This window comes from Gnatocerus cornutus, chromosome 10 (assembly GCF_029298725.1).
Source record: "Gnatocerus cornutus isolate USDA-ARS CGAHR chromosome 10, icGnaCorn1.1, whole genome shotgun sequence".
Taxonomy (NCBI): domain Eukaryota; kingdom Metazoa; phylum Arthropoda; class Insecta; order Coleoptera; family Tenebrionidae; genus Gnatocerus; species Gnatocerus cornutus.
Genome location: NC_142242.1, coordinates 7,877,472 through 7,904,971, shown reverse-complemented (window position 1 = coordinate 7,904,971; position 27,500 = coordinate 7,877,472). Strand labels below are relative to the sequence as shown.

The 27,500-nt window shown below is 35.6% G+C and overlaps 2 protein-coding genes across 2 annotated transcripts in view; one reads left to right on the top strand and one right to left on the bottom strand.

Moving 5' to 3' along the window:
- Positions 1-2,722: 2,722 nt before the first annotated feature.
- LOC148167583 (dynein axonemal heavy chain 7-like) lies at positions 2,723-14,099 on the bottom strand. Its single transcript, XM_088046916.1, has 2 exons — positions 9,396-14,099; positions 2,723-9,349 (listed from the first exon to the last, which is right to left on the bottom strand). Exons 1-2 carry the CDS (start codon positions 14,097-14,099, stop codon positions 2,723-2,725), a joined length of 11,331 nt encoding a protein of 3,776 aa, XP_087903042.1.
- A 2,810-nt stretch (positions 14,100-16,909) lies between these two features.
- LOC148167582 (uncharacterized) overlaps positions 16,910-27,500 on the top strand; it is a 128,204-nt gene continuing 117,613 nt past the window's right edge. The window contains exon 1 of the mRNA XM_088047907.1: positions 16,910-17,116. The gene's annotated coding sequence lies outside the window, so the exon portion shown is untranslated. The remainder of the gene's footprint in view (positions 17,117-27,500) is intronic.

Genomic DNA, 27,500 nt, shown 5'->3' with positions numbered 1-27,500 from the left:
CGAACAAAAACGTCATGTTTTCCCGGACAATTAGTATAAAAACTCGACAATTTCACAGGGTTCTCCAAATATAAATTCAACATTTTTTTCCGGATACCTTGGGGTGCTTCTTTGGTGATTTTAACACTTCGTTCCAACAGAGAAATAGGGAAAGACGGAGTTTCATTTGTTGTTAACCACATTCTAAAGTTCTCATGAGTGTTACTGTAATCCATTTCTTCTAATTTCAAATTCAGTAGAGGAAGCCATCCACTGAGAAGATGACAGTTTTGTAAACAAATCCATAATCCGAGCTTCTTTGCTTTGTCGATAAGAATTTCAAATTCCTCCTCGATGTTGTTCTTGATAGTTACCATGACGAGTTTATTATGGAAATTCTTACTCTTCGCAAAATCTCTGAGAGTTAATAGGCTCAGAACCAGATTTTATTATGAAGATTAAAGGCGATAAAATGTAGGACTCGATGAACGAAGTTGTGGTATCAAACAGTGGAGGATCAAAAAAGCGATTGCCCAGTTCCGTTTTGATAAAGCTACGAATACTCATAAATAAACGGTCAGCACGAAAGGTACTGAGTATCAGTATTTTATCAAAACTACTGTTGTACGGCTTAGGAAACACTTCCTTTTCTGGATTTCTACTTGTATAAATTTTCCGAAACGACACCTCATACTCAATGAAGAATTGCTCAAAATTTTTGAAACATTCCACGACAACCAGTGAGGTCCTGTTTCAAGTTTCTCCACAACCGGAGTTTCAATCAAAAATTGAATTTCCTCCTCGGAAATTTTTCTTGATGACAACAACAAATTCTTATTCTATTAATAAATTAATTAAACTTGTTATACTAGCCGAAGTACGAAGGCCCTGTAGTTAAAAGTTGTTAATAAAAATTGAAATATCATTTGGAGAAGTGAAGTTTTCGTCGAAACGGTGGCGGTGAACCGTGCATTATGTGAGCACCACATACGCGTCTCAGCAATCTGAATGTAGATCCATCTCACAATACCACTAAATCTCTATAAAGTCGGCTAAATAGAAGAGATTTGACGAAGGAGACATCCCAACTTTAAATCGGTCGAATTTGAGAGTACACTCGCAGGGCCAATAAAATTTTGATGCCGGCAAACCTAAAACCTGACTACGTTACTAAACATAAAAGTTGCATGTGTGCTGATCTAGAAAATCAAGTACACAAATAAATCATCTCGAGATATAAGCCGCAGATTTGGGGGAATGTTGAAAAGCTCTGAGAACACTACTTCTAAATTCACTGTTTCAATCAGGTTGAGCCCTTATTAATTCAATATAGATGTTTCTATTTTAATTGACATTACCCAGGAAAAACGTGGGAAGAATGTTAAACACTGCTTCATTAGGAATACTATGAAAATACACAAACTTGGCTGCAGAGCTCGAGGCGATTTATAACTTCATTCCAAACAAGTAGAAGAGTTATTGATTTCTTCGCTCGTTGACTATTGGTATTAACATTTTAGAAATAAATGGGAGTTCTTTGATTTCATTCATAACCATGGCGGAATTCTCTCTTTTTCCGTTTATATTTGAACGAGACGCGTGTTGATTTTGTTGCTAAGAGGATTACAGCAAATTAAATTTTTGATGCTACTAAATTTAGACGAATGTGGATTAAATAATTCTCTATCTTCGATGATTATCGATTTTAGAGTAACTGATAGCTGTACTAAAATGAAAGCCGTATCTAGAATATCAACAGCTGTATACATACACGCAATTAACATATTTCGCGCGTCGTTGGACTCTATAAAGTGAATTCAGCGATCCTTGCAAACGTATGATATTTCGTTTCAAAGTGTCAGACAACTGCTCCTGAACATTTCACTTTTCAAATGAAAGAACTTCACTTAAAAATTTCCTCACAAAACAAATGAAATGTTTTTCACTGCGTTTTTGGATTTATGTTTTGCACTAGAAAATAGTTTCTAAAACATTTCCCTCATGAGAAAAGTAGAGGGTGCTGAAAGCCTTTTTATATTTGTTGTTTCATTTATTTGACGTTGCGAAAAGGAAAAGAGAGATAAATTGCATCATCTAGACATTTTTTCTGACTAAAACGAAAATGATAATTTAATGACTTACTTCCATTTTTGGCTTCTGAACTTATATCTTTCGTTTAACCAAACTCTCTTTCATTTTCCCGATACTAATGCGAAAATCATTTGTCAATAATCGAACTTCTTACTTGCACGCTTTCCTGTTTTAACTTGAAAGAAAATTATTTTCGGGACATTCCTGTATCAAGTACAAATTCAAATAATGAGAACATCCACCTTTATAAAGAATGGCCTCGGGTTTCAAGCTCATTTATAAACAAACGGAGAGAAAATGTCAGTTTATTTTTAACAATCGTTATGAATTTAATTTTTCTAAGCTGTCGCCAGGATTATCTTCACTTAAAAATCAGCAATCATTTCAAAAACTTTATTTATGATACATACATGTGCGAGCGTACATCTCAACTATTCTGTATGCAGTTTAGTCGTGACAAAAGAAGTTTTTATAACTTCAGATTACTTAACATATCAGACTTCGTACAAGCCATAAATCAGTGTGTTAAGTTGAGGATGAATCGCAGCAATGTCAGATACGACGCTATCTTACTCAGTAATTTCTGAAAAGAAACATTATCAATCTAAAAAACTTGAATACAAATTGTTAAGATAATAACCACGTACTTGCATTAACTCTGGCATAAAAGTGTCGCTCCTCGTTTAATCCAGTAGTCCGGACATCGCTGCGTGTTTAGTAATACAGAAAGAATATAATTTGACGGTTCTTCTTTACAATAGTCCAAACATTTGTACAAAGGACAATTGTAGAACTGGTCGTCATCGCGTGTGATCGCAAACAAAACCGTCGGCATAGACACGTGAATGACTTTCGGTGGCAATTCTTCCAGAGTTTGGTTTCGTTCGTTCCAGCTGGCTCCAATTAAAAACAAACCAGTTACTACAATACTGTCTATATTTCCAGGATTGTCTCCAGTGTTCTTGATGGAAAAAACGGTTTCGCTCGTTGAAATGGAGAGCTTCCTACTATAGAATAATTTAGTGGCTACTAGAAACGCCTTAGGTTTGAAGAAGCTAGCCAACCATATATTATGACTTGATGAATATTTAAACTTTCTGAAATATTCGATTCTCGCGTTTAAGTCCTCCATAAATTTCGGCAAGCAATATGAGTTTTCATAAGAAATTCGTAACCAATTACTGGGGATTTTGTTGCTTGCAACACACTTGCAAACGTGTTCGGATTCGTCAGTCATTAAAAAGCTGTTATCTACAACTTTCTGCGCGTCTAAAAGAGAAGTTTTTACAGTTTTTAATAGTTCGTTGTAGTTTTTTAATTCGTGAACAACAATCAGTTCGATAATATCATCGTCGGCTACTTTATATCCGAATGGGAGTTCGAAACCATCCGGTACTTGCGCTAATAACTCTTGAATTCGTTCAGAAAGATCAAATTTGTCTTCTTTCATCGTGACAACTCTAAAAGTTGTGGTAATTGCTTGTAGAATCAGTTTTGATTCTCTAGTTTCTCTGATGATTTCGTAATTTTCATGAAGACCAAAAGTCTGACTGTCGTCAAGCTCTGGTAGCTTCAAAATATGTTGTACACAATCCTGATGATCAATTTTTGTCGGGAGACAAAAATTAGATTGATTTTTGAAATCAATATAATCCCTCACTAAAACACTAAAAAGTCTCTGGTCCACCTCATCTGCTATATATCCTCCATAGCTACACTTTTGGATCAAATACCGAATTTCTTCAAGAGGATCCAAGCGGTTGTTTATAACATTCTGTAACTCATAAATGGTCATAATGAAGTCGTCTTCATTGAAACCATACGGAACATTCCAACCATAGGAACCAAAATTTTTTCTTTCCACAGCCATGCAATGTAAAAACGCCACACTGTACAACAGACGAACAAAAACGTCATGTTTTCCCGGGCAATTAGTATAAAAACTCGACGATTTCACAGGGTTCTCCAAATATAAATTCAACATTTTTTTCCGGATACCTTGGGGTGGTTCTTTGGTGATTTTAACACTTCGTTCCAACAGAGAAATAGGGAAAGACGGAGTTTCATTTGTTGTTAACCACAGTCTAAAATTCTCATGAGTGTTACTGTAATCGATCTCTTCTAATTTCAAATCCAGTAGAGGAAGCCATCCACTAAGAAGATGACAGTTTTGTAAACAAATCCATAATCCGAGCTTCTTTGCTTTGTCGATAAGAATTTCAAATTCCTCCTCGGTGTTGTTCTTGATAGTTACCATGACGAGTTTATTGTGGAAATTCTTACTCTTCGCAAAATCTCTGAGAGTGTTAATAGGCTCAGAACCAGATTTTATTATGAAGATTAAAGGGGATAAAATGTAGGACTCGATGAACGAAGCTGTGGTATCAAACAGAGGAGGATCAATAAAGCGATCGCCCAGTTCCGTTTTGATAAAGTTACGAATACTCATAAATAAACGGTCAGCACGAAAGGTACTGAGTATCAGTATTTTATCAAAACTACTGTTGTACGGCTCAGGAAAAACTTCCTTTTCTGGATTTCTACTTGTATAAATTTTCCGAAACGACATCTCATACTCAATGAAGAATTGCTCAAAATTTTTGAAACGTTCCATGGTGGCTAAGCTGAGAACTTTTTCCCATTGTTTCGCCGACAACCACTGAGGTCCTGTTTCAAGTTTCTCCACAACCGGAGTTTCAATCAAAAATTGAATTTCCTCCACGGAGATTTTTCTTGATGACAACAACAAATTCGTGCATATTAAGAATGAAAAAAGCATTTTGTCCTTCTCAAAAGTCGATCGACATATTTTGCAGTATAGTTCATATGTTAAAGTATCAATTAAACTTTTCCGTCGTTTCGAAAGTTCTTTATATTTGTGCGCATTCTGAATCGATTCAGAGTATGTTTCAATAAACCACCCGTAAGAAAATTGATACATATGATTAATTTTAGCTAATTGATACGTGGTGAAGTATAGATTAGTTGCGTGGTTTGCTACAGTTTCATATCCTGCTCGGAAGCTGATAAGAGGCCCTTCTGTTTGTGCAAGGTCTTCTTGTTTCTTTTGAATTTCTTTCGAGAGAATTTTTGACTCATCAAGGATTTGTAGCGCATGTTCGTCTTCTAAAATGTCAGTTTTTGACTCAGAAAGTGTCTTAAGAATTCTTTCTTCTATGTTGTAAAGAGAATCCTTGTTCCGTTTTCGTTCAACCGTTAAAGTTTGTTTCACTTTTTTCAAAGTTGGTTTCTCGACTTCGACTACACACGTCAGAAGATGATCTTGTAGAGATTCTCTATTCATTCCAAAATCAATTATGGAAATGATGTCGTACATTTCTGGGTTATATTTTGGGTATTTTAAGTTGGTGGTCATGTAAAGCACAAATTTGTTGTTGTAAGGAATAATGTGACCACCTAAATTTACACAGTCGGTTTTATCGTTAATAAACGACGTTTTGGTGATTAGGTTCATTAAAAAAGGTTCAACAGTTTCTCCAACATTTTGCAACAGAAAAGGAGTCCCGGAGGAAATACACTGTTTCAAAATACCTACATAATTAGGGGAAGAAAACTTTGCCGTTTTTACCCCATTTTGCTTTTCGTTGATTTTAATCCAGTTATTCGCTTGATTTTGAGGATCAATACACAACGCCCATCTTTTGGAGTACTTACATATTATCCCGTTTTCAACAAAAAATGGATCTGTCGGTAATCCGTTTAAGTGCCACTTATCAAAGTCGACATCTTTTTCAAACGCCCTAGCAATACCATAATCCTCTTTAAACGGAATATTTTTTTCTTGAACTTGACTAATCCAGGCTGACAACGTTTTGATTCTGTTGTTGGTCCGAAATGGTCCTAAATACGCGACAACAGCACTTGACAACAAAATGTCGCCAGGAAGACGATCATACTGTTGTTGTAGCTCTTCGACAGCTTTCGTCCACCTAATTTTTTCTTCACTTAAACCACCGATGAGTTTTTGAGCTCGGTTTAATTTTCTTTTGCAGATATCCACGTCTCGCTGGAGTCTCTGTTGCTTGCGTGTTGCTTCTTTGAGCATTGCATTGAGATCAGCTAGTTTCTGTTCGATTCGAGTAACTTGTTCTTTTTTTTCGTTGAGGATCTCCATGGTGGTGCCATACTCTCGTTCTGCTTTCTCTAATTTCTCTTTCTTGGGTGCTACTTCTTTTGCAACTTTGTCGTACATGTCCATAGCAATGATCCACTTACATAAGCCTTCAGCAGCACTTGAAGCTTTTGCCACTGTGTGTGGTTTGAAGTCTTTGTGGGGAAGATAATCCTTTCTGATTTTGACCATGATCTCTGGTTTAATATTGTCTTTATCAAAGTCTTTTAAAGTCTGAAGAAAATTCATGTCGCCTAGGATTCTCTTACTCGGCCCCCAGTAATCTATGGTTTTGCGACCAGTCGAAGGATCAGGTATCCTGTCCGGCTTAACATCTTTAATAACACACACGGCCGCCATTACTAATTTGATAGCATCAGGAGGATTCTTCATAGATTTAACTAAAGTAATATCAGTGGGTTTGAGTGTGTTCAAAGCAGAAATCGCATCTTCTAAAATCGGAATCGCTTGAGCTAAATCTGCTTCACAATCTAATTTTAGAATTTGCGCAGCTGCTGCTTGTTCATTCGCAATTGCTTCGTCTTTCTTCACTAAGTTTGAAGCTTTCTCTACTTCGTTGGTCTCAGTTTCGATTTGTTTAGCCATTTCGACAGCTTGCACTGTCATTGCTTCCAACTGTGGCTGATAATCAGCCAACGATTTTCGCATCTCCGAAATCTGAAACGCCGCAAACGACAATTTTTCCAAAGCAGCCAAATACCGCTCTTTGACGTGAGTTATCTTCTTCTGGTTAAAAACTATCAAATCCATGTACAGTCTGACAAATTCTAAGAACGAACCGATTGTGATGTACGCACCATCTGAGATGTTTTCGGCTTCGTTGTGGAAGAAATTGAATGTTGTCACTACCCGATCCTTGATTTCTGCAGTAATGTCTAGATTTTCAGTCCACGTTCTGGCTATGCTTTCCAGTGCTTCTGGAGGCCATTTCTTTAAATAGCTTATCTCGCAGTACTTGCGGAGAGATGGGTACATTTTCAACGATTTTCTGAATTTAGAATTGATTGGATTGAAGGAAAGTATAACGTGGAGATTTTCTTTGCAGCGTTTTTCGTGGTATAGGAAAACTGCTTCGGATCCTCCATCTAAAGGAGTGTTGTCGTCTTGCATGCTTTCGCGGACTAAGTCTAAAATCTCTTGTTTTTCTTCTAAAGAATAAAGAAATGGTACTTGACCAGTTTTTAGTAAGTAGTCCAAATCGTCAAGAATGACATCACTTACGAGTTCATGTTCCTTCAAGAAAAAAGTGCATGGTTTTCCATGGCCTCCTGCTTCTTTCAAAAATAATTTAACAGTTCTGTGCCAATCGTCGTTAGTGTAGTTTTGTCTCATTTCCAGTTTAAAATACTTTTGACTGTAAATAGCACAGGCTAATTGGACCAAAGTTTGACGCCCAGTTCCACACATTCCAACTTGAATAAGATTACAAGATGGTACTGAAATAATTCGGCAAATTTTTGATAGTTGTTCTAACGCAAATTGAAAAAGAACCAAATCACTTTTAACATTCTGATCTTTGACGCAGGCCACTGCCATTTCTTCTAACTTGGTAATGTCGGTTTCATCAAATCGTCCGAATTTCTCATCAGTGTACGTTCCAAATAATATTTTTGATAAATCCGGTTCATCGTTGTCACCTTTTTCTAAATTGTCAAACAACTGGACAAAGTCGTCTTTAAAGTACTCACTAATACAAAATTTTATGTTGTCAAACAGCCACGATTGGTCTTTGTCTAATAATCTGTCACCGAGAACTCTCACAATTTCGTGAGTCCATAATTTAAAAAATAATTTTTTATTTGTGTCTGCACTTTCTTTGCGGATCATGGCGCAAACTTGCATGATTCTAGAAAAATTTTGCATGTTGAAATAGTTAAAGTTCCAACTCAAAGTCGGTTTTAGCTTAGACACAGAAGTATAAAAATGGTACGTTGCTGCAGTGATTTGATTAATCGTACCAATAATGTCGCTTGGGAAACCAATTTTCTTCCATTTGGTCAGAAGAACATTGGAAAAAATACGTAGAATACTCTCTTCCGGGAGTTCATTTATTGAAAAAACGTTGAAGTGTCTCAAAAGTCGCTGACTTACATCTTTATTTCTAGAAGTCGAAGTCATTGTTGCGAAAACATTTACATCATCAATGTGTAAAGGTTTGAAGTTGTCTAAATCGTACCACCTCTTCTGATCTAGTAATTCTCTTATCAATTCATGCGTTGGTTGCGTACCGAATTGATCCCTCGAAGGTTCACTGAAGTCATCAATGTAGAACACGCACTTCTTTCCTTCGGAAGGACCATAACGACCCAACTTACTTTTAAAAAGTTTTGACAAAACCGTATTTTGAAGTTGATTCGCTGTGGTTTTCGAAGTAAAAGTCAGAAAAGCAGGCTCGTATAATTTTTTATCGAGCTTTTTCATTATAAGGTTTGACATACTAGAGCTCTTTCCGGTACCTGAAGGCCCCACTAGCAACAGTGGATAATTGTAAGTAATATGCATGTTGATCATAACTCCATATTTAATACTTTCGTTTGTTGGTACAAAAATATCAGAGATGTACCCACAGTCTTCAATTTTTTCGTTTTTTAGGAAGTCGGGCCAAAACTTCCAGTTGCCTTTTGATTTGTATAGATAACTGTAATCAAAAATTCTTTCTTCGGTTGGAACGCTGACTTCGATTTTCTCCAACGCTGGAGGATATGGGTAACTTTTATTTTGGCCTCTCCAAAGTTGTTTGAAAAACTCATCAAATTTTGAGCGTGAGTTTCTATCAAAGTTTGCGCTAATTCCCCAAACGATGGCTTGGATAAAACTTGCTTGAATCCAAGAAGAAAGGTTTTTTGGATCGTCTTCTTTCCGCAGAATTATTTCGTATGCTTCGTTTAGTAACATTTCGAGAACTTGTATTGTCGTTTTGACTAAGCTGTTGTTGTTGACTTGACAGAGTTGGTGACAAGTGGTAATAAATTCGAGACATGGAGGAATGATCCATCCGAAGAGAACTAAGAAAACGTCTTCAAATCCTTTTTGCCATTCAAAATTCGTAATTTGTAACCATGAAGTAACCAAAGACTTCCATTGGATTGTCGTTGGTTTTAAGTAAACAATTCCACATCGAGAGACCTATAAAAGGGGTACCAACAAAGCGATAAAGAGAATTATAACATACCATAGATGGTGACGCTTGGGCTAAATCGTCGACTTCAAAAATAATTTTCTTGTTGGGAGTCAAATACAAAACTTCTCCAGAAGACAAACACAAATTTTTATTGTCATCGAGCACGGAATTTAAATGTTCAACCCAAAGACGATCAGGAGGACCATCAAAAACAATCCAATGAATATCTTCAGAGAAGTCGCGAAAATATTTACTGATTATACCGTCATTCCAGTGTAAGTTTTCTTCAATTCTGCCATAAAGTTGCTTGAAAGTCAAAGTTTTGGGAGTTATGGTCTTTATTAAAATTGTTTGATTAAGAACAGCGTGCAGAACGCAAAGCAGAGTACTTTTTCCTGTTAAAGTTGAGCCAGCAATGATAACTCCGTTTTTAGTGCTCATGGTTTCGTGCAGTTCTTCGACTTTTAAGACAAAATCAGGATTCGGATCCAATTTGAATTGTCCACAAGCGAGAGTTATTTCGTTTTCTAACTTCAAGCTCGGTCGTGTTAACTGAGAGTCAAAAATTTGGGAAACTAGATTTTCAAAAACTGAGAGTTCTGATTCCGAGAGTTTTGGTGCAAGGATTTTAAGAACACACGCGTGGATTTTCTCTTCTTCGCTCCCTTCACTGTTGACACATTTCGCGCATTCTTCTAACAGTGCTTTGAGGGGTCTCATTCCGTATTCAATTTTGGAAAAATGAACGATATCTTTCATAAGACTACAAAGAAGGATTATACGTTTTCCTAGGTCTTCCCACGATCGATATCCCATCGATAGTAATTTTATTTGAGTGATTCTTTGATAGTCCGGTGTTATCATCACGACTGGTCGAAATAAAACTCGAAAATTCTCCGGAAATGTCGACTTTTCTTTGGTGGTACAAACAATGAAGCACTTTTTTAGTTGTAGTTCAGTGGAATTTAAAAAGATTTGTTCTTGACCACTGTTGAGAGCATTGGAGATTGTTGATATTTCTTCCGAGAGAATGGAGCAGACTTCAGTATGGATCATGTTGAAGTCTTCGAAAACTAGCCAACAACCGTTTGCGGCTGCTCCTTTTAAAAACTCAAAAATGACGCCGAAGGTGACGGGAGGTGAGCAGTAGAACAAAGGACAATGAACAGCGAGAACTTTCGCCAGTGCTTTGATCGTGTCTGTTTTCCCGGTTCCTGCCTGACCTTGCAGGTTCGCACAAAGATGGTACTTGTACGCTAATATCAAAGAGTGGTAACAGCGTTCTGTATCTGGAGTAACAATAATATGTTCTCTATTGCCTGTGTATTCGTTCCGGTATTCAATAGAGCTGTCAAATATTTTAACGACGCAGTTATCCTCCACAGGATAGTAACGTAGCTGTGACACCCAGGAAAAATCCTGCTCGGATTTAACACCCGTCGCAATTAATCTCGTCACGATCTCTTTGTTGTTACATATTATTACGAGGAGAGAGTTTAAATTCCATCGTTGAACGTTGGTGATGTCGCTAGATTTAATAATCCCAAGGATGTGCTCCATTTCATCTTGAATTTTTCCACGCAAGGCGTCCAAAGTGTTGTTGTTTATAGCGTTTATACCGTTGAGAGTAAAAATAATTTTCGTAAGCACAAGTAAAATTTGGCAGGGCCATTGTAAAAGCGAACGTTCTTGATTGTGATTTTTGAGTGCGTTTTGTATCATTTGTCGAATCGATGCAGAGATTTCATTTTCCAATTTCTTTAACCACATTTCAACACATCCGTGAAATTTTTGCGTTTCGACAGTTTGAATTAAGTGTAAAATTTCGTTATTTTCGCTTACAATTCCTACGATGGTAAAGTTCTCATTGAATCGCAAATCTCTTATTTCATAGAATAAACTTTTAATGAAACGGTGAATTTGAGTGGGATCTTTAGTTAAGGATAAAATACGAAACATTTCTTCGTCGGCGACGAAGTAAAATCTGGGGAAATAACATCGAATCTTGTCGAAATAACGATTAACGCCTTGTTTAATTAATTCGAATTGTTGATTACAATTAAGCAAGTCTTGTAGGATGTTTGTGTTGTTGATGGTTGTGTATACATTGGGATTTATATGGATCATTTCGATGTAATTTGTGTAAATGTCTGTGATTTGTTTGAATATTTTCGTCTCAGCGCTGATTTGCATCGCGATTTCGTCGCATAAAAACAATGGTAAGAAGTGAAGCCATTGTTGTTGCGCTTCGCTGCATTCTTGAACTGTTTTAGTAATCCTTAGCAATTTACTGTAAAAATCTTTAACTTGTTTGTAGTACGGTTTGACGTAAATCGAGTTTAGCATGTTTATTACTTTAATTATGTGATCGTCAGCCACGACCTCGATGTCTTCTAAAGCTACAATGATTTTAATTTCTTCTTGATATCCGGTTGTGAAATGAACATGAGTCCATTCTTGAAGCATTTCCTGCAAATTCTCTAATAATTCTCGCTCCTTAGTTGCCGAGAAACTAATTTGTTCGTATTTGTCGATATCGGGCTTGAGATCGATTTGAATAATTTTTCGTAATGTAGTTCCAGCATTCGGTGTAATATCGAAGCCGGCAACTTTCGACATTTTTTGCCAATGCCTTTTCATTAACGCTTCATTACACATTATTTTTATTACAGCCAGAGAAGGCTCGAAATCTTGAATTAACTTAATTGCTTTGGAACATAATTTTAAAGGAGCCGGCCAATTTAGCATATCAGGGTCATCAACAGTTCCTTTAAATCGTAAAGATAAATTTTCATCTTGTGCTTGTCGGAGTTTGTTTCTGTAAACTTTTTGAGTTCTCAAGAGCTCTTTATAATATTTTTCCACGGTCTCTTTCACGCTCTCGTAATTTATTAAATCAAATTGTCCGTCTAACCACACTGATACATTTCGTTGAACGTCCAAAGATAATTTTAATAAATGATAAAAAGGATAAACGTAGTTTTTAAGCTCGTCAAATTCAGAATAGGATGATTTTGGGAAGCTGAGAGCCACTTCTTCTTTATTGATCCAGTCGATTTTATTTTCAATCTTTTTTATTTTTACCATGTGTAAAATGATGGTGTTTAAGTAGCTGCGCACGTTCTCGATATTATCCATTGAATCTAAAATATCCAACAAAGGGTAAACATCTTTAATATCGACGTTAATATCTTCGATGACTCTTTGTAATTTCTCTTCCGCTTCGAATTTCAGTTGTTCGTAGGTAATGGTGTTTTCTTCTAAAATTGGCAAAATTTTATCCAACCAATTAATCGCTTTCGCGTTTATTATTATATGATTTTCCTTCAAAGGCCCTAATTGAATCAATTTTGTAAGATAAGCCAACGCCTTGATCACTCGTTCTTTCAGCTCGTCTAAATATTCGCTTCTTACCCACGCCATGTATTTTCCAATTTCAATTACCTCCTCTGTTGTTATGGGTTTTTGAGTCGCCCGAACATAAATAATATCGAAAGCTTCACAAATATCATTATTTTCCCATTCGTGTTGCGCGCTTAAATTACTGAAAATGTTATCGATAATATTGAGCAATGTTTGCTTCAAAATCTCTCTATAATCGGTCAGTATCAATTGACCGATGGTGAAATAAGCGTTGTCTGGAATAAACGCAACTTTTGGTAAGTACGATTTAAAATATAACAGTTTTTTGCAACCATCTTCAAAAATTAAATCACTGGTAGAAATCGAGTTCCCTCCCGAACAAAGATCAGCGTAAATGTCAACGAATTCGTCATCTAAACTCTTGATATAATTCAAAATCGGCTCGTATTTTTCTCGAATATTACGAGCGATTTGTCCGAGAATCGATTGAAAAAACTCGGCAGTTAAGCACAGGTGTATTTGCTTGTTATCGAAGCCTTTGATTTTACACTTTTCTAAAACGTAAAATTGTTTAGCGCCATCAACGATCTTCTTTAGGAATTTATTATAAATTTCGATAATGTCGTCAGCTGTAGGTTCGAGTATTAAACGATCTTTGAAAGTTATATTTAGTCTCAAATAAGCGATATGTTCTTTCGAGCCAGTGAAACTTACAACATGTAACAAGGTATGAGCTATCGTTCTGCTTATATTAACCGATAGCAACCCGGTGCAAGCGCCTAAATAACTCCTCGCACGCTGCGTGTTCATTTTTTCGTGTTCCACTAAAACAACAATATTTCGGTAAAACTCTTGAAGCCGTTGCGCAGCGTCGTTAGCATAATCAAAGATATGTTTTTGAAACTCGTTCGTATCGAGCTGGCTTTTAAGAGAGGTGTTCAGATTGAACAGTTCGTACGGCAACTTGGTCACGCACTCGTTTAGAATTCTTCTGATGAGAGGGTGGTGCAGGATAAACTTGCTTTTTAATTCCTTCCGCCTTTGAAGAAAAACCGGATAATTCTTGGTCCGTCCTAAATGTTTGTACGGTTGAACTTGAAATTGTTTTTCTACCGATTTTAACTTCATTTCAATCCCTGATTGTTGCGTCACAAGTAAAAATTCCTCTTTAGCCTCGCTCATGATGTTGTTGAGTAAAACCGGATAGTGAAGTTCGAGTTCTCTTGCTTCCACTTTCCGTAGAATATCTCTCTCTTGAAATCGCGACATGGCCGTGGAAGGACAACTCCGACAAAATTCGCGAATATCGTTATCAGTAGACGCCGCATGATATAACGGTGCCACTTTAACACTCCGTTCTTCAGATTTCGTTTTCTTAACTATTTTATTCATGTATAACATCACTCGGTGACGACGCTTTAACTCGATTGCAAACTGTATTAAATTATTACTTGCGACAGACGGAGCCACGGCACTTCTGTATTTAATTCTGTGCCACAATTTCACTTTTTTCGCTTTATTTTCCATTTTTAAAACCACTACACTTCCACAGTCAGAGCCACTCAACAACTTGTGATTTATCAATGCTTACATAGCAACCGCTCGCTCGATTCCGCCAGAATTTCAATGTTAGAAATCGGCTAAAAAATTCGATTCTCATTGGGAATCTGTTGTAGCTTCCGTTGAGACAGTTTTGCTCCAAACATCCCTAGTTGTGGTCTGCTTGTTATTAGTTGTTAGTCTCTCTCGCAGGAATCCAACAGCTACGTTATTAATTTTGACAGACATTCTAACACTTAAACGTTGGATAGCAAGCAAATTTAAAACCTGCAACATCTCACTTTATTCTAACTCGGTTAACAATGTCAGAACTTGTTGGTCTTGGAATGAGTCTGAACAGAAAACAGTTTTGTAAAGGAAATTTCATTCCGGTTGTTCATTATCATTACTTATATTAAAGATATTGAGAAGACTACTTCATCTTTTGATCTTGTGAAGATGAGAGGTTCATTATCATTTATTTTACTTAGTTGCTGTTTTTAATACGGAGAAAATGTATTTAAATCCGCTTGTGGCAACAGCTCTCAGTTAAATTTGGTGTAATTAATTTTTAACTGTTTTGTTCATCCGTGGTTGTAGAGTATTTTTTAATAATAATTAATGAAACCCTGGCCGATGATTCATTAATTTGAAATTAGTCTTTCTATGTCAGAAGGCAGGGAAAGAAGAGAAAAGTTACTAATTGTGTCTTTGCGGGGTTTACATTTTGACAATAAATTCTTAAACCGACTCCATGACAGTTGGTTTAAAGACACATAAAAAAATAATTAATGGCTTGCTCGGCGGTGCGGCTAATCATTGTATATGTTTTTAGGTTTCCACCGATTTATTTTTTTGCGTTATTTAACAGCATGACTAGTAAATCAGTTCAAGGCAGGAATAAAAACATTTTTATTTAATTAAGGATGGAAACATGTTTTCACAAAATCCTCGTTCGATTTATTCTCGACGGAAAAAAACACACTGCTTTTCAATAGGAACGACAATATTGCAGTTATGAGAGCAGATTTTTTAGAAAAAATAACGGAACAAATCTGAGCAATCAATTTTCCAGAGACGTAATTTTTTGAACGAACTGCGGATTTATTCTAATGGAAGTAAAACAAGCTCATGCTAAAATGACAGGGGCGAGGTTATTAAAAAACTTGAAGACACACAAATTTCATTTTATTGGTTTAAAATCAACAAGACCTTAAATGATAATAGTTATAGATAAAGTGACCTCAGGACAGTAAGGGAATTAAATTTAATTGGTTAATAGGTAACGACCGAGAATGTCCAGCAAGCAACATTTGAGATAAAACGCAATCAATAAATGGCTTGCACATGTCAAAAATAAATAACGTGGACACTTGATTATTAAACTGCGTTTTTCGTTGTGACTGTTTCAGTTGCCCCTGCCAATCAAAAAATTTTCGATCTCAATCGTAACAATTATTGTGCACGAAACTTGTAATTTTCGTCGCTAGACATCTGCGGCAATTACAATAGCCACTATAATTGATTTTATACTTTGTCTGGCTTTGTGCCATGTTTGATCCCTGGGATTTGACGAATCAAAGAATTACCGGCAAGAAGACAGGCGCTCGATGAACAAAGCTCCGCCAACTCTGCACTATATTATAAAATGATAAAAGACACAACGAATTTCTTTCGGAACCTGTGAAAAATAGAGCTTCAACAATACAAAGCAAAACTAGTCTGTTGTTGCATTTTAATGGTTTTGAAATTTTCCGATTTTATTACATGTACAAAGCTAGATTTAGTTTTATCTCATTATAGATCGAGGAAAAGAGCTCGTGCATTATTCGCTTAGATCTTATTACATCGAGAAGACAGATCGATTCCATAAAGTCGCATTTCACGATCAGAGCATAAATCGTTTATATTTATATAAAATGAGAGAGGGAGAATGAGGAGGTGAATCTTTAATGTTCGAGTGCGAAATCAAAATGGAATTACTGGGTGGAAATGTGTGAGTTTTTCAATCATGTGGCAGCAACTATTTTACGATTGTTGAGCTGGAAATAATATGCACTTTCATCGTTTAAATGATTGAAAATGAATTTTTAATTAATTGAAAATTGATGTTTGTAATTACAGTATAGAGTTGTAAAGATTCCAATCAGTGTTAGAATGAAAAATGTATCGTTCTGCTTATAAAATAGTATTAAACGATTGATATATTGACATTTTCATCGAGTTCAGGTTCTCTCACCCCAATCAGAGGCGTGTGTTTCGTGACTTTCGTTCTTTTTGGCGTGCGAAGTTTCGGGTCGTGCAGTTCCAGCAATGTCAATTGACAAATAATTAATCTGATTAAACGTTTGTTGCTGCAGTAAAACTCTAGTGCAGAATTCTAGCATCCAGATAATTAAGCGTGAATTAGGCAGGAGTCGATTTTTTGTCGGGAGTTTGTTTAAAATATTTAACGTGGCAATTAGAGAGTAGTTTATAGTAGATGAAGTAATTGCAGTTTGTCGGCGTGGTAATGTCAGAATGGGGCATGTAGTTGCAGCACAAATTAAAAAACTAGGTGGCAATTTTCAGTGGCCGGCTGTTCAGGGTTTCCTAGTTAGGCGTAGGTCGCGCAAGCGCCCCCTGGTGTCCAGCCTCCAGAAGAGCGGTTCACTCGAGATATCAGTTGGAATTTCGTCTTAGCAGCGTCGCGGCGCTCGGGTCCACCTGGAAAACGTGTGCGTCGCGTTTTCAAGCTGCGCCAACTTCTGGAGATGTAGCGCTCTTAGCCGATGTAAAGTGACAAAATTTGTGCGTGATTTGCATGTGTTATCATTGACTTTTGTGGACTGTTGTGGGTCACGATTACGCCCTCCAGGTGAATTTTACGGGTAAGTGCCAACTATTTTGCTTCCGCGCCAATTAACGACTATTCCGCACCTGCGGCGATAGACGCGCGATTTATGGTCGCACCGGAAGCACACATCATCCCAATCTTGCCGTTGATGATGTTAAATCGTGTCACGTTTAATTGATTTAATTAAGATCCAACAGCAAAGCTCCGGCACGTGCAAAAATCTCGCCTTCCAAGACATTTCCGATTATAATCACACTGAAAATATTTCCCCAGTTAATACTTCCACTTGTGTAAAAAAAAAGATCCACACAAAAAATCCATTCATTCCGATATTTAATCTGCCCATTCATCCAAAAATGGTTGCTTTTATTTAAATATTAATTTCCTCCCTTTTTTAAAGTCACTCAAGGGTGCGCTCATATTCACTAAATTCTCAACAAACTCTCTTTAATTGCCATAAATTTCTTGTTGACACTGGCCTGAATTTCCTCCCAACTTTTTTAACTACCGACAATGCTCCCATGAAATTATAAAAAAGCCCAAAACCGACAAATTTATTGCTTTTCACACAAAGCTTTTCAAACTTCGACACCACAGAAATTTAAATAATTATGCAAGCAGACATTATAATTTTGCACCGAATCAATAGCAGTCATTAATTATAATAAAAATGGTGGATGCGCCGGACGATTTTATATTCTAGACCAACTTTTCCAAAGCAGGCAAAATAAAAAGAACCCACTATGTGCTATAAAGGCAACAGATGTAGTCAAACTAACCGAATGGAATACGAAAATTTTATTTCAATTCTTTAAGTATAGTTAGTGGTCGGCAGTTTTGATTTCAAAATTTTTGAAGTGCTTTTAAAACCTTGCAACGTTTGTCTAATTTAGATCCCTAAAAGGGGCGCGCTATTCAAATATAGTGAATGCCGTTCGAAAATTACGTGTTATTATTGAATAATTATGCAATAGACTGGGCCCGTTAACTTATACAAATGCAATGCCTAAGGCCGGAAACTGATTAATGCAATATGGCGCCGCTTAATTCGAATTCAGTGCCCCGTCTAAGGTGGATGTGCTGTCGCTAATGTATTCTACCTAAAATACCATCTTATGATTCCAGACGGGACGTGGCGCTGACTATTACATGCGAACACATTTTCCCGAGTTTGGCGAAATTTTACTTTCTTTTTATGTATTATTTCCTTGAGTAGATTTATTTTGTGTTATGCCTCAAAATGAAAAGTCGAACTTTACTTTTAGGCGCATGTCGATAGAAGATTTCATGACTGAGCGATCGAGATTTATTTTGCTGAGTTTCCACATATTTAAATGCGGCTTCATATAGCACGTCTGTTCATGCCAACGGAAACAATAGGGGAAAAATGGGCAAATACTTGGGGACTTACCCATCGGTTTTGTTGTAGGAATTTAAAATCGTATTTCTTTGTTTGATGCCGTGAATCTGCGATGCTGCTCACTATTGTCAATTGATATGCCATTTTCAGCAGTTCGGAAATTGATCCCGAGACTAAAGTTAGGACGAGGCCCTTGGGATAAACTAACATATCTTATCAAAGGTCTCAACTTGAAAACCACCTTTTTGCTTTGTCACGAGCATTTTTATGAAAAAAATCAATGAGACAAAATTCCGATACAAAAATATGAATAACACAGAAAATCTGCTTCGCCAACTCGCTTCCTTCTTCCATAAATTCCGTTTCTCGTAAATTACTTATTCCTTTAGCATGACCAAACCATCTGATGGCAAACGGTTTTTTTCGATCGTTATCAAGTTTACCGTTTTACCCGAGATAAAATATTTACGTGTATTTGAAAGAAAAATATTCTCGAACAGTTTCAATATTTGAACAGTAAAATATTGCATCGGTGCAAGATCCACAGTAGATATTTACATAAAATACAATAAAAATATAAAGTTAAAAATTTTGAAATCATGGATCATTTTCCACAGAAACCTTCAGTTATCTTCATTTGAATGAAATTTTCTGTTCGAGTAGAGCACATAAATTCCCAGCTTATGACTCTATTCATGTAATGAAGCTCGCCTAACTTTTATAGGTTTCATTTAAGAATTTTTGCAGGTAGTCGTGATACCACAAAGTCGCTGGAATCTGTTTAATATAAACGCAACCATTCGACAAAACAATCTAAACAAACAAAATAAGAAAAAATGAAACAAATAACTTTATTATGTTCAACGAAAATCTAATATTCATTGTGCAATAACACAAAACAGCGCCGCGAATCCTGGCATAGCCTGATAAATTGTTTCGCCTCTTCAAATTCACAAACTCGAGTTTAAGATTTCAACTACGTGGTCATTTCAAGTCAAGCGACTGTTTTCAGTTTGAAAAATTACGCTCGATAACCTGGACACAGTTCAATCTCCGCATTTTTTTTGTTCATAGCCAGTGTCTGACAGCGTATATTACCGCTCGACGTGTGCTCTCCCCTTTCAACGTTAATCAATTAACAGGAAAACTTATGACGTCAAAATTTGACGCCCAACTTGGACTTCGCCCCAAAGCCACATGCTGGCAACACCTAAAATGGTATTTTTCATTAACGCTCCCTCTGAAATTTACCCATTATAATCGGGAATCGAAATAGAAAAAATGGTGGATGCGCCGGATCAATTCCACTCCGCTTTTAGTAATTTAGCGAGGACTTTTAGCCCGTAAAATTTTGTTTGTTTATCGGCTTGTTTTAAAGTAAAGTTTCTTGTACGCAGTCAGTTTCTTTTTGCGTTGTCTGCGTCGTATTGATTAGAGTTGCATTTTAGAAGTTCTAACGTTGGAGCGAAAGCTCTATCAGCAAAGAGAAAAGTTTTTATGTAATTAACACCACAAGACATCGTTTTCGCGCACCTATGATGGTAAATTCAACTAGAAATCTCGAGCTTTGAAATTTGAATGCAATTAAGAAAGAAATGTTCACGTTAATTAAATGGTTAATGAGACATGTGGAACTTTGGCTTAACTAGATCAAGTGTTGGCCAAACTATTAACGAAAAAGTAAACGTCGCACTTTGGCTGTAAATTCTAGTAGTAAGCCGTTTTACGTATTAAACGAAACTAATATATTTACTCTTAAAACAATATTAACTGTGGAGCGGTGTAATTCGCGTCGCAGAAATAAAGGAAATAGCTTTTTAATTGTTATGATTCGAGAGTTGAGCTTAGATTCTGTGCAAAATGCATATTCTGCACCATGAATATTTGAACCAAATCCTTTATTATCTACCGGAATTACACCAATAGGTGGCTAGGGCTAATTAATTTTGCACATACACAGGTGCAATTCTAAACGTGTGGTCTTTGGAGAGAAGGCAACGAGGCAACTGTTATTGCCAGCTAAGAATTTACGTCTTGATTGAAAACGAAATTAACAAAGCGTATAGGAAAGAAATAAATTGCTAACTTGACGTCTTGTTTCTTCTAACGATAACAGGCTAATAAGTTTGCGGTTTATTGCAAATAAATCCTCCAATGTTACGTCCATATCATTGTGGTTCAGTGAAACTGAAAGTGAAAAAATTGCAATTTATATCCAATGATGGGATTTACAGGCTTAAATGTTGAAATTGATCCATGTTTTTGAATTGGGGCTGAAAATGAGATGAAATAAACGAAATTCTCACAATGATTTATCGAAGTTGTTTGGTACTTAAAGTACTCTCTCAACTAGAACTAAAATATAAAATTGCCAAGATAACACCGAACTGCTAAACTCCTTCTGGTCTTGTATTCGGAATATTAATTTTAACAACTTGTTGCATCTGTTAAAAATGAATTAGATTATCGGGATTTTGTTAATTTACCGCGAGGTTCAAATTACGAGCTGCAATCAAGCAGATATTACAATAATAAATAATACCTAATAACTTCTGTATAGGTTTGTTTCCATTTCACTTTTCACAGTGTTAATATAATTATAGGTTTTTAAAGTGCTTACATTAAGAAAATTCAAAAGTTTTCAGAACGATGAAATTATAATCTAATTTGACTCCCAAATTTAATAAACTAAGACAAATGAGAACGATGAGTAATTTTTTTCCCTTACTCTTAGTGAACAAAATTTTTCTTAAATAATGAAAGTAGCTCTATAAACTTCCTGTTTTGATTTATTTTTAATTTCCAGGTAATTCTAGCATCTTAAGTAATAGGACTCCAAGATCCTGTTTTATTCCGATAGCGTAAAAGCCTCGTCCTTAGTATTAATTGGTGAGTAAACATGTTTGAAAAGGAAGTTTTGTGAATAATCCAACGGCCCGGAATAGTGCTTTTGATGGATTTTCTATAGAAAAAACTGTCTCATCCTGCTGAGAGAAAATAAAATCAATTTATAACATGAAAACAGTGTAAAATTATAAAAACATTGCATTTCATTAACGAGTGTACTACTAAAAAATAAGCACCTGTAAAGTGGTGCTCCGAAGGTATAATTTAAGCATGTTTACGTTGACCAAATTTCCTCATTATCCCTTTATGTTAAGTGAAAGCAATTTTGTACATAAACACAAATAATGTTATCCGACAAACCTCTCTTTCCGGTGAAAACGGCTCCGTCAAGTTTCATTATATTCCAAGTAATTATGTTGTCCTATTTTAGATTTTGTTGATGAAATTCAGGTGAGGGCAAAAGTGGGCAGAAATGACGGAATGAAGTGTAATAGCGTCCATAAATATGTGGGGAAGAGGGTTAGGAAAGTAAACAGAAAAGGCGGTTGTGTGGGTAGTTTTACTTTCGCGTTAATCAGATCAGACTAATTTGCAGCTTGATGGGGTGTCTTTGTTTAGTTCCGGACGGGAGGTCGTGACTGCTAGATATGCGAATACAAGAGCTAGCTTTGTAACACTGCGGGTGGTAACATTGAGGCGAAGTGGTTTACAGTACTTTGAAGTTGACATCCGGATAACACTGCATGGCCCGGAGCTGAACTAAAATTCGGAAGCGCATCTGCTAATTTTATTTAATAAAGATTTTATTTCGGTTTGAATAATTTAAGGAAAACTCTTTTGATCCTGTCTCGGAATAATAAGTCTCTTGAAAAGTCTCCTCAATACCACAAGGTACGAATTTTCCTTTCGACAAAAAGGAACATGGATAAGTTGCTTGAATTACTGCACACAGAAATTGCTCAATTAGGCCAGAGGCGGTACATCGTGTTTTTAAATCACACCAGAAGAAAAAGGATTAGATTCTAGCCTGAAGAGAAGACTTTGATTTCAGAAGAGTCAAATCGAAAGACTCAAAGAAAACCACACTACAAATTGATTAACTCCAAGACAAACAGCCGCTCTGGATTTTTCCGCAGAAATATTTTTCATAACGTAATAAACTACAGTTTGAAACCTGAGCACACAACAAAAAATTCTCCTCCAAGGTGCGCTGGTGGAATTCCGAATTTGTGTTTAAATATTTTCTTATAACGCGCAAGAATGAAATTTACGTCTCCGGGTATATTTAACAAAGGGAAATAAAATAAACTCAACCTAGCGTTTGTTTTAGTTTCAAGCTTCCACTAAAAAAGCACAACTTAATATACAGAGTTTTCCCGAGATATTTGCTACCATTATCATTTCAATTCAAGTAAATATTGCGTTAAGTAATCGAGATATAACTTTAATTATTTTCGGCGATCGTTGTTCCGATAAATTAAATAATTACTTTAGTCAAAGCACATGTTGAAAAGCAATTAATTTGTCTTACTGGAAAAATACGTTACTGTTAATTGCGCGGAATAGAAATGGACCAATTAAAACGTTGTCCAATTTCCCCCTTTAATTTTTATTTCGCTCCTCTTTAAATTGATTATTATTACGGAAAATATTCCCGGTGAGGCTATAACTTTTTGCACGAAATTACCACCATTCTGTATTAAGAAATATAGTAAACAATTACGCTAGTATTAACATTTTTTGTCGCGTGGTTTATTAATGCCTTTAATGTTTGTAGACTTTGTGTTCGACTTAATAACACCCTCATTTTCGCTGGTAAAAAATTAAATAAACAGAGCCACGTTTAATTTGTTATAATTAAAAACACAACGTAAAAGTCGAAAATTACCACTTTTCGAAAAATATAATTAAGTTTGATAAAGTTTCCTCTTTACCATAATAAAGCATTTACTTCCCTCACAAGACGAGAGGGAGAATTCTCATTGATTAGCGCGTATGGTAAACTACTTAGCTCTTGTCAATCTTTTATAGCCCGAATAAATTTGACTTTAATTTGACTATATTCTATCACTGAACAACGTCTTAACTTAACGACCTCATAGAACTGTCGTGATTTTAATTTAAAAATTTTGTTCTATGATACAGGGTACTCGAAATGCCGCTTAACAATCTATAAATTTGATCGGAAATTATAGAATTGTTCTTGAGTGCCGTATCGCATTTAAATCAAGAATAGTCATCATTATTCGGCGTTTTCCTTCTCAACTACTTTAGTTTGGAATTCATGGAATTTGAGTTCGATAAAAGCGGCGACGTGTCCTGTGGACCAAGTCACAAAGTTGCAGGATTCTACTAATCCATTATTTCAATAGGATTATGGAAAAAAATTGCTGCATTTTTTAACAGTGGTAACAAAAATCTTTGAAACTTTTAAAGCGGTGTAACATTACTTGTTTGTGCGTCTGAAAGCCTCCACTTTTTCAAATTTTGCGAATATCTACTTTATTCAGTTTGATGCGTCACTTTATCTCTTTATAATACATTCCATCACCTTTTCCGAGTGACATTTACTAAGCAAATATTATCAGACTTCCTCCGTGTCACTGTTTTATTCCGCAAAGTAGGTTATTGACCGAAGACTTTTAATTCTTCCAGAACGAGAGATACGTGATCTGGCGGTCTAATTGTCGCTAGTTTTTTGCTTTCTGTAGCTGGCGCTCGTTAGTGACTCTTAGTGCAAATATATTTTCTAAGCAATGGGAGGTTTTCTCTAATGTATCCTACCAAAATCCTCGACTTTGAGACAGAAATGAAAATTCCCACTTTGGTTGAACTATTCTATTTGCACCAGCCACAAATCATGTGGTCATAGACAATATCGGAAATATGTGTTCAATACGATAGCTTTCCGCACTGAATGTAGTACATATTGTAACAAAGTTTAAGATAAAGGCAAACCCAGTGAGACCTCCATTAGAATGTGAATTTGTTCCTCTTTGTTAACACAAAAACTATTGACAAATTTTTAATTAGTCCATTAAGGTAATGAGCCAAAACCAATTCAAATAAGTTTTAATTAACAAAGTAGGTACGCAAATCCAGGTGAAGTAATACACCCAGAAATTTTTTTTGTTCAATTTCAACGAAATAATATTATTGTTTCACTAGGCTAGAAAATGGTCTTTTGGAAATGCAAGGAAAGGTTTGAATTTGAAACGGCATTCCCTCATTTAGGGGAATTTCATCAGCTGGGAAATAGATTGGTAGCACCACATTCAAATCAAACGATTGCAGATTAATGTAAATTCAAATGTGTTTCAGTAAATTCTTGTGAAATCTCTACTTAATTAATTTACCTTTATTATTTTCGAAGGTCATTGGCCTCCAAATCTGCACACAAATTGACACAATTGACATTTATGCAGCGATGCCAACTTGTAAAATAAAACCAACTATTCGAAATGTCACGTTTAACCTTCAAAAGGTAATTTTCTTGCGCACAAATCTCATGAAAAGTGACGGAGGCGCACAAAATAATTTTTTTAAGCGACTTAAACTAAAAATGGAATTTTTAGGCCTCAAAAGCGGCCTAAAAGTAAGTCTTTTCTGGCCGCAATCATTTTTAGCCGATCTATAGTGGCGCCATCTATTCATAGTTTTGCTTATAACATCAAGATACCGACATTACCCCCAATTTTTTAATTTTTTGGTTAAAATCAAATCGACAAACTGTTGTAAAGTGCAACAAAGACGTGTTGAATTATTGAAAATGAACATGTCTAGCAGTGCTGCTGCAGCAACATCAAAAAGCACATCAAACCTAGTTCATGCAAATTGTGAAGCTACACATGCCGAAACTGCAAATGTAAATAAAGAAAATATGAACTTTTTTGAAGGGTTCATAAATATTTACAATTATTCAGTTATAATTGATGAAATCAATAAATCATAAATAAAAATTAATTAACTTGTAAATTTAATGATGTCGCCTAAAAAATCTTGTGTGTATTACGGCCGAAAAGTGCCATTTTGCCCTCACCTTCTTTCTTTCTTCTTTTTTAAAAAAAGGCTCGGCCAAAAAAGAATCACTTTTTGGCCTTGGTACACAAATAGCTATTACTTGAAATTACTCATAAATTTTTTACCTGAAAGTCGGGATTTCAGAAAATATCCGGAAACACATGTAACACTATAAGGAAATTTAGTATTACTTCCAACAGTTTAATTTAATATTTACTTTGCTTATTAAAATTTATGTAAAGCAGTTTTACCTCGTATATTTACAATAAGTTTCTAAGTAATCAAGTTATTAGCTGCACTTTAAAACGTGGATCGTAGTGCAAAGCCCTAGTAAAATTCAGCAAACATTTCAAAGTTTAATTTAGAAAACAAGCTTATTTTATGATTAAAGAAGAGTTGAAGAGAGTTAAAACACGTTTATAAGTTTTGTAAATTGAGAAATCTCCCTGTGATATTAGTGTGAACTAACTCGATATGGTGGGAACAAGAGAAGCGGTTTCAAAAGAGAATGTTGGAATAAACGACAGTTTATTTTAAATGATAAAGAAAAGATAGAAGCAGTTTCGCTGAAAGAGATCTGGGATGATCAGTTAGTCATTTATAAATTTTTTCCCTTGTTGAAAGGTGATCCTGAAACATTGTAGTTTGTAGATATTATACTTTGACGAAGAACACGGTTTTGGGCTCGAGGGAGCAATAGGGAACATTTAAAATTCAAAACTTTAACTGGCGATACCGGGCGAAGTATACATTGCTTGTGGCTCTCTGAGTTGATTAGTTGAAATCCGGGACAAGTTGACTTCATATTCCCTTGTGTTCTGTCGAATTAGCAGTAACCAGAGTTTTAGTATTTTGCAGAATTTAATTACGGCTAATTCTAGACTAATCATTTTAGGTTTCTCATACAAGATGCTTTATTTCCACTTTTACTAACTTTGAAAACCACGCACTCAATTTTATCCAAACCGTACTGTATATCACAATTTTAAACTTTATACAGATTTTCGGTGTTACCGAGTAGAGCATGTTTAATGAGATCATCTCTGTGATTAATTTCCTCGTTTGTGCTATCTCTTCCAATGGAAGCATCAGTTTAAACCAACACAGTACACGCTACATTCGATGTGATAAAGTGTTGAAAGTCCAAATTAACTTAAAAAGATCGTATCAAAACTCTGCAGAGTAATTAAAGACCAGTTATTAAGAAATCGCTTTTATGCGCGATATTGATTTTCCTACTACTTCTATTAATGATTTCTATTGAAACTGATGGAATTGGCTTCGCTTCGTCTATTACATTTTTCCCTATGTTACAAATTCTTGTTTAATTATTTCGTTTTAAGCGAAATTCATTTCAGATTTTACCTTTAAATTAATTAACACAAAGCGCGATAGTTGCTCTAGTTAACAAACAAATTAATGAACTCGGTTCAGTTAAACCCATAAAGAATTTTCCTTCAGATTCATTAAAGAACAGGCTCTTTATATTTCATTTTAAATCTTAAGAAATGGAGAGTGATAATTCAGCTCCTTTGTCTTTCCAAATAATAATTTTGATATAAAATGTTTAGAAATGAAAATCGATACTCTGGCTCGGGATTAAAAACTCCCCAAAAGAATTTACTTTAGACGAAATTTCAATAAATATTTAGATGTAATTATACTAAGAATCTGGAAAACGTGTCAAGGCTGCTTTTCACTGAAAATGGTGTAACATATCTTGCATATTTTGATCGTTTCCGTAGTTATAACAGTTGGTTGCTCATGTGTGGTTGTCTTCCGGTTAAATTTGTCCTGTACTCTCAAACTGTTGAAGTAATAAAGCAATAGAAAGGACATGAATTGCATGCCTAGGGTTCTATCAAGATGACTCAGTCAAAGGAATGCAACACGAGTATAGACAATAGAGGTAGAAATAGTTGAATAGTAATACTAACTTCGTCTCAGATCACCACAGGAAATTCCAAACGTTTTAAACAAAAAATAAAGAGCAAAAAATATGCTCCAATAGGTTAACAATCCAGTTTAGTCGTGTTTATTATTAAATTCTGTAGCTAATCATTGAATAATAAATTTCCGCCCCTGGCGATTGTTGTTATTGAACAACAAACAAATACAGCGTGAAAGTACACACTGAAATTTTCTGAATTGCCACGACGAAAAACATTCAAGTTTTACATTTACAAGTTGC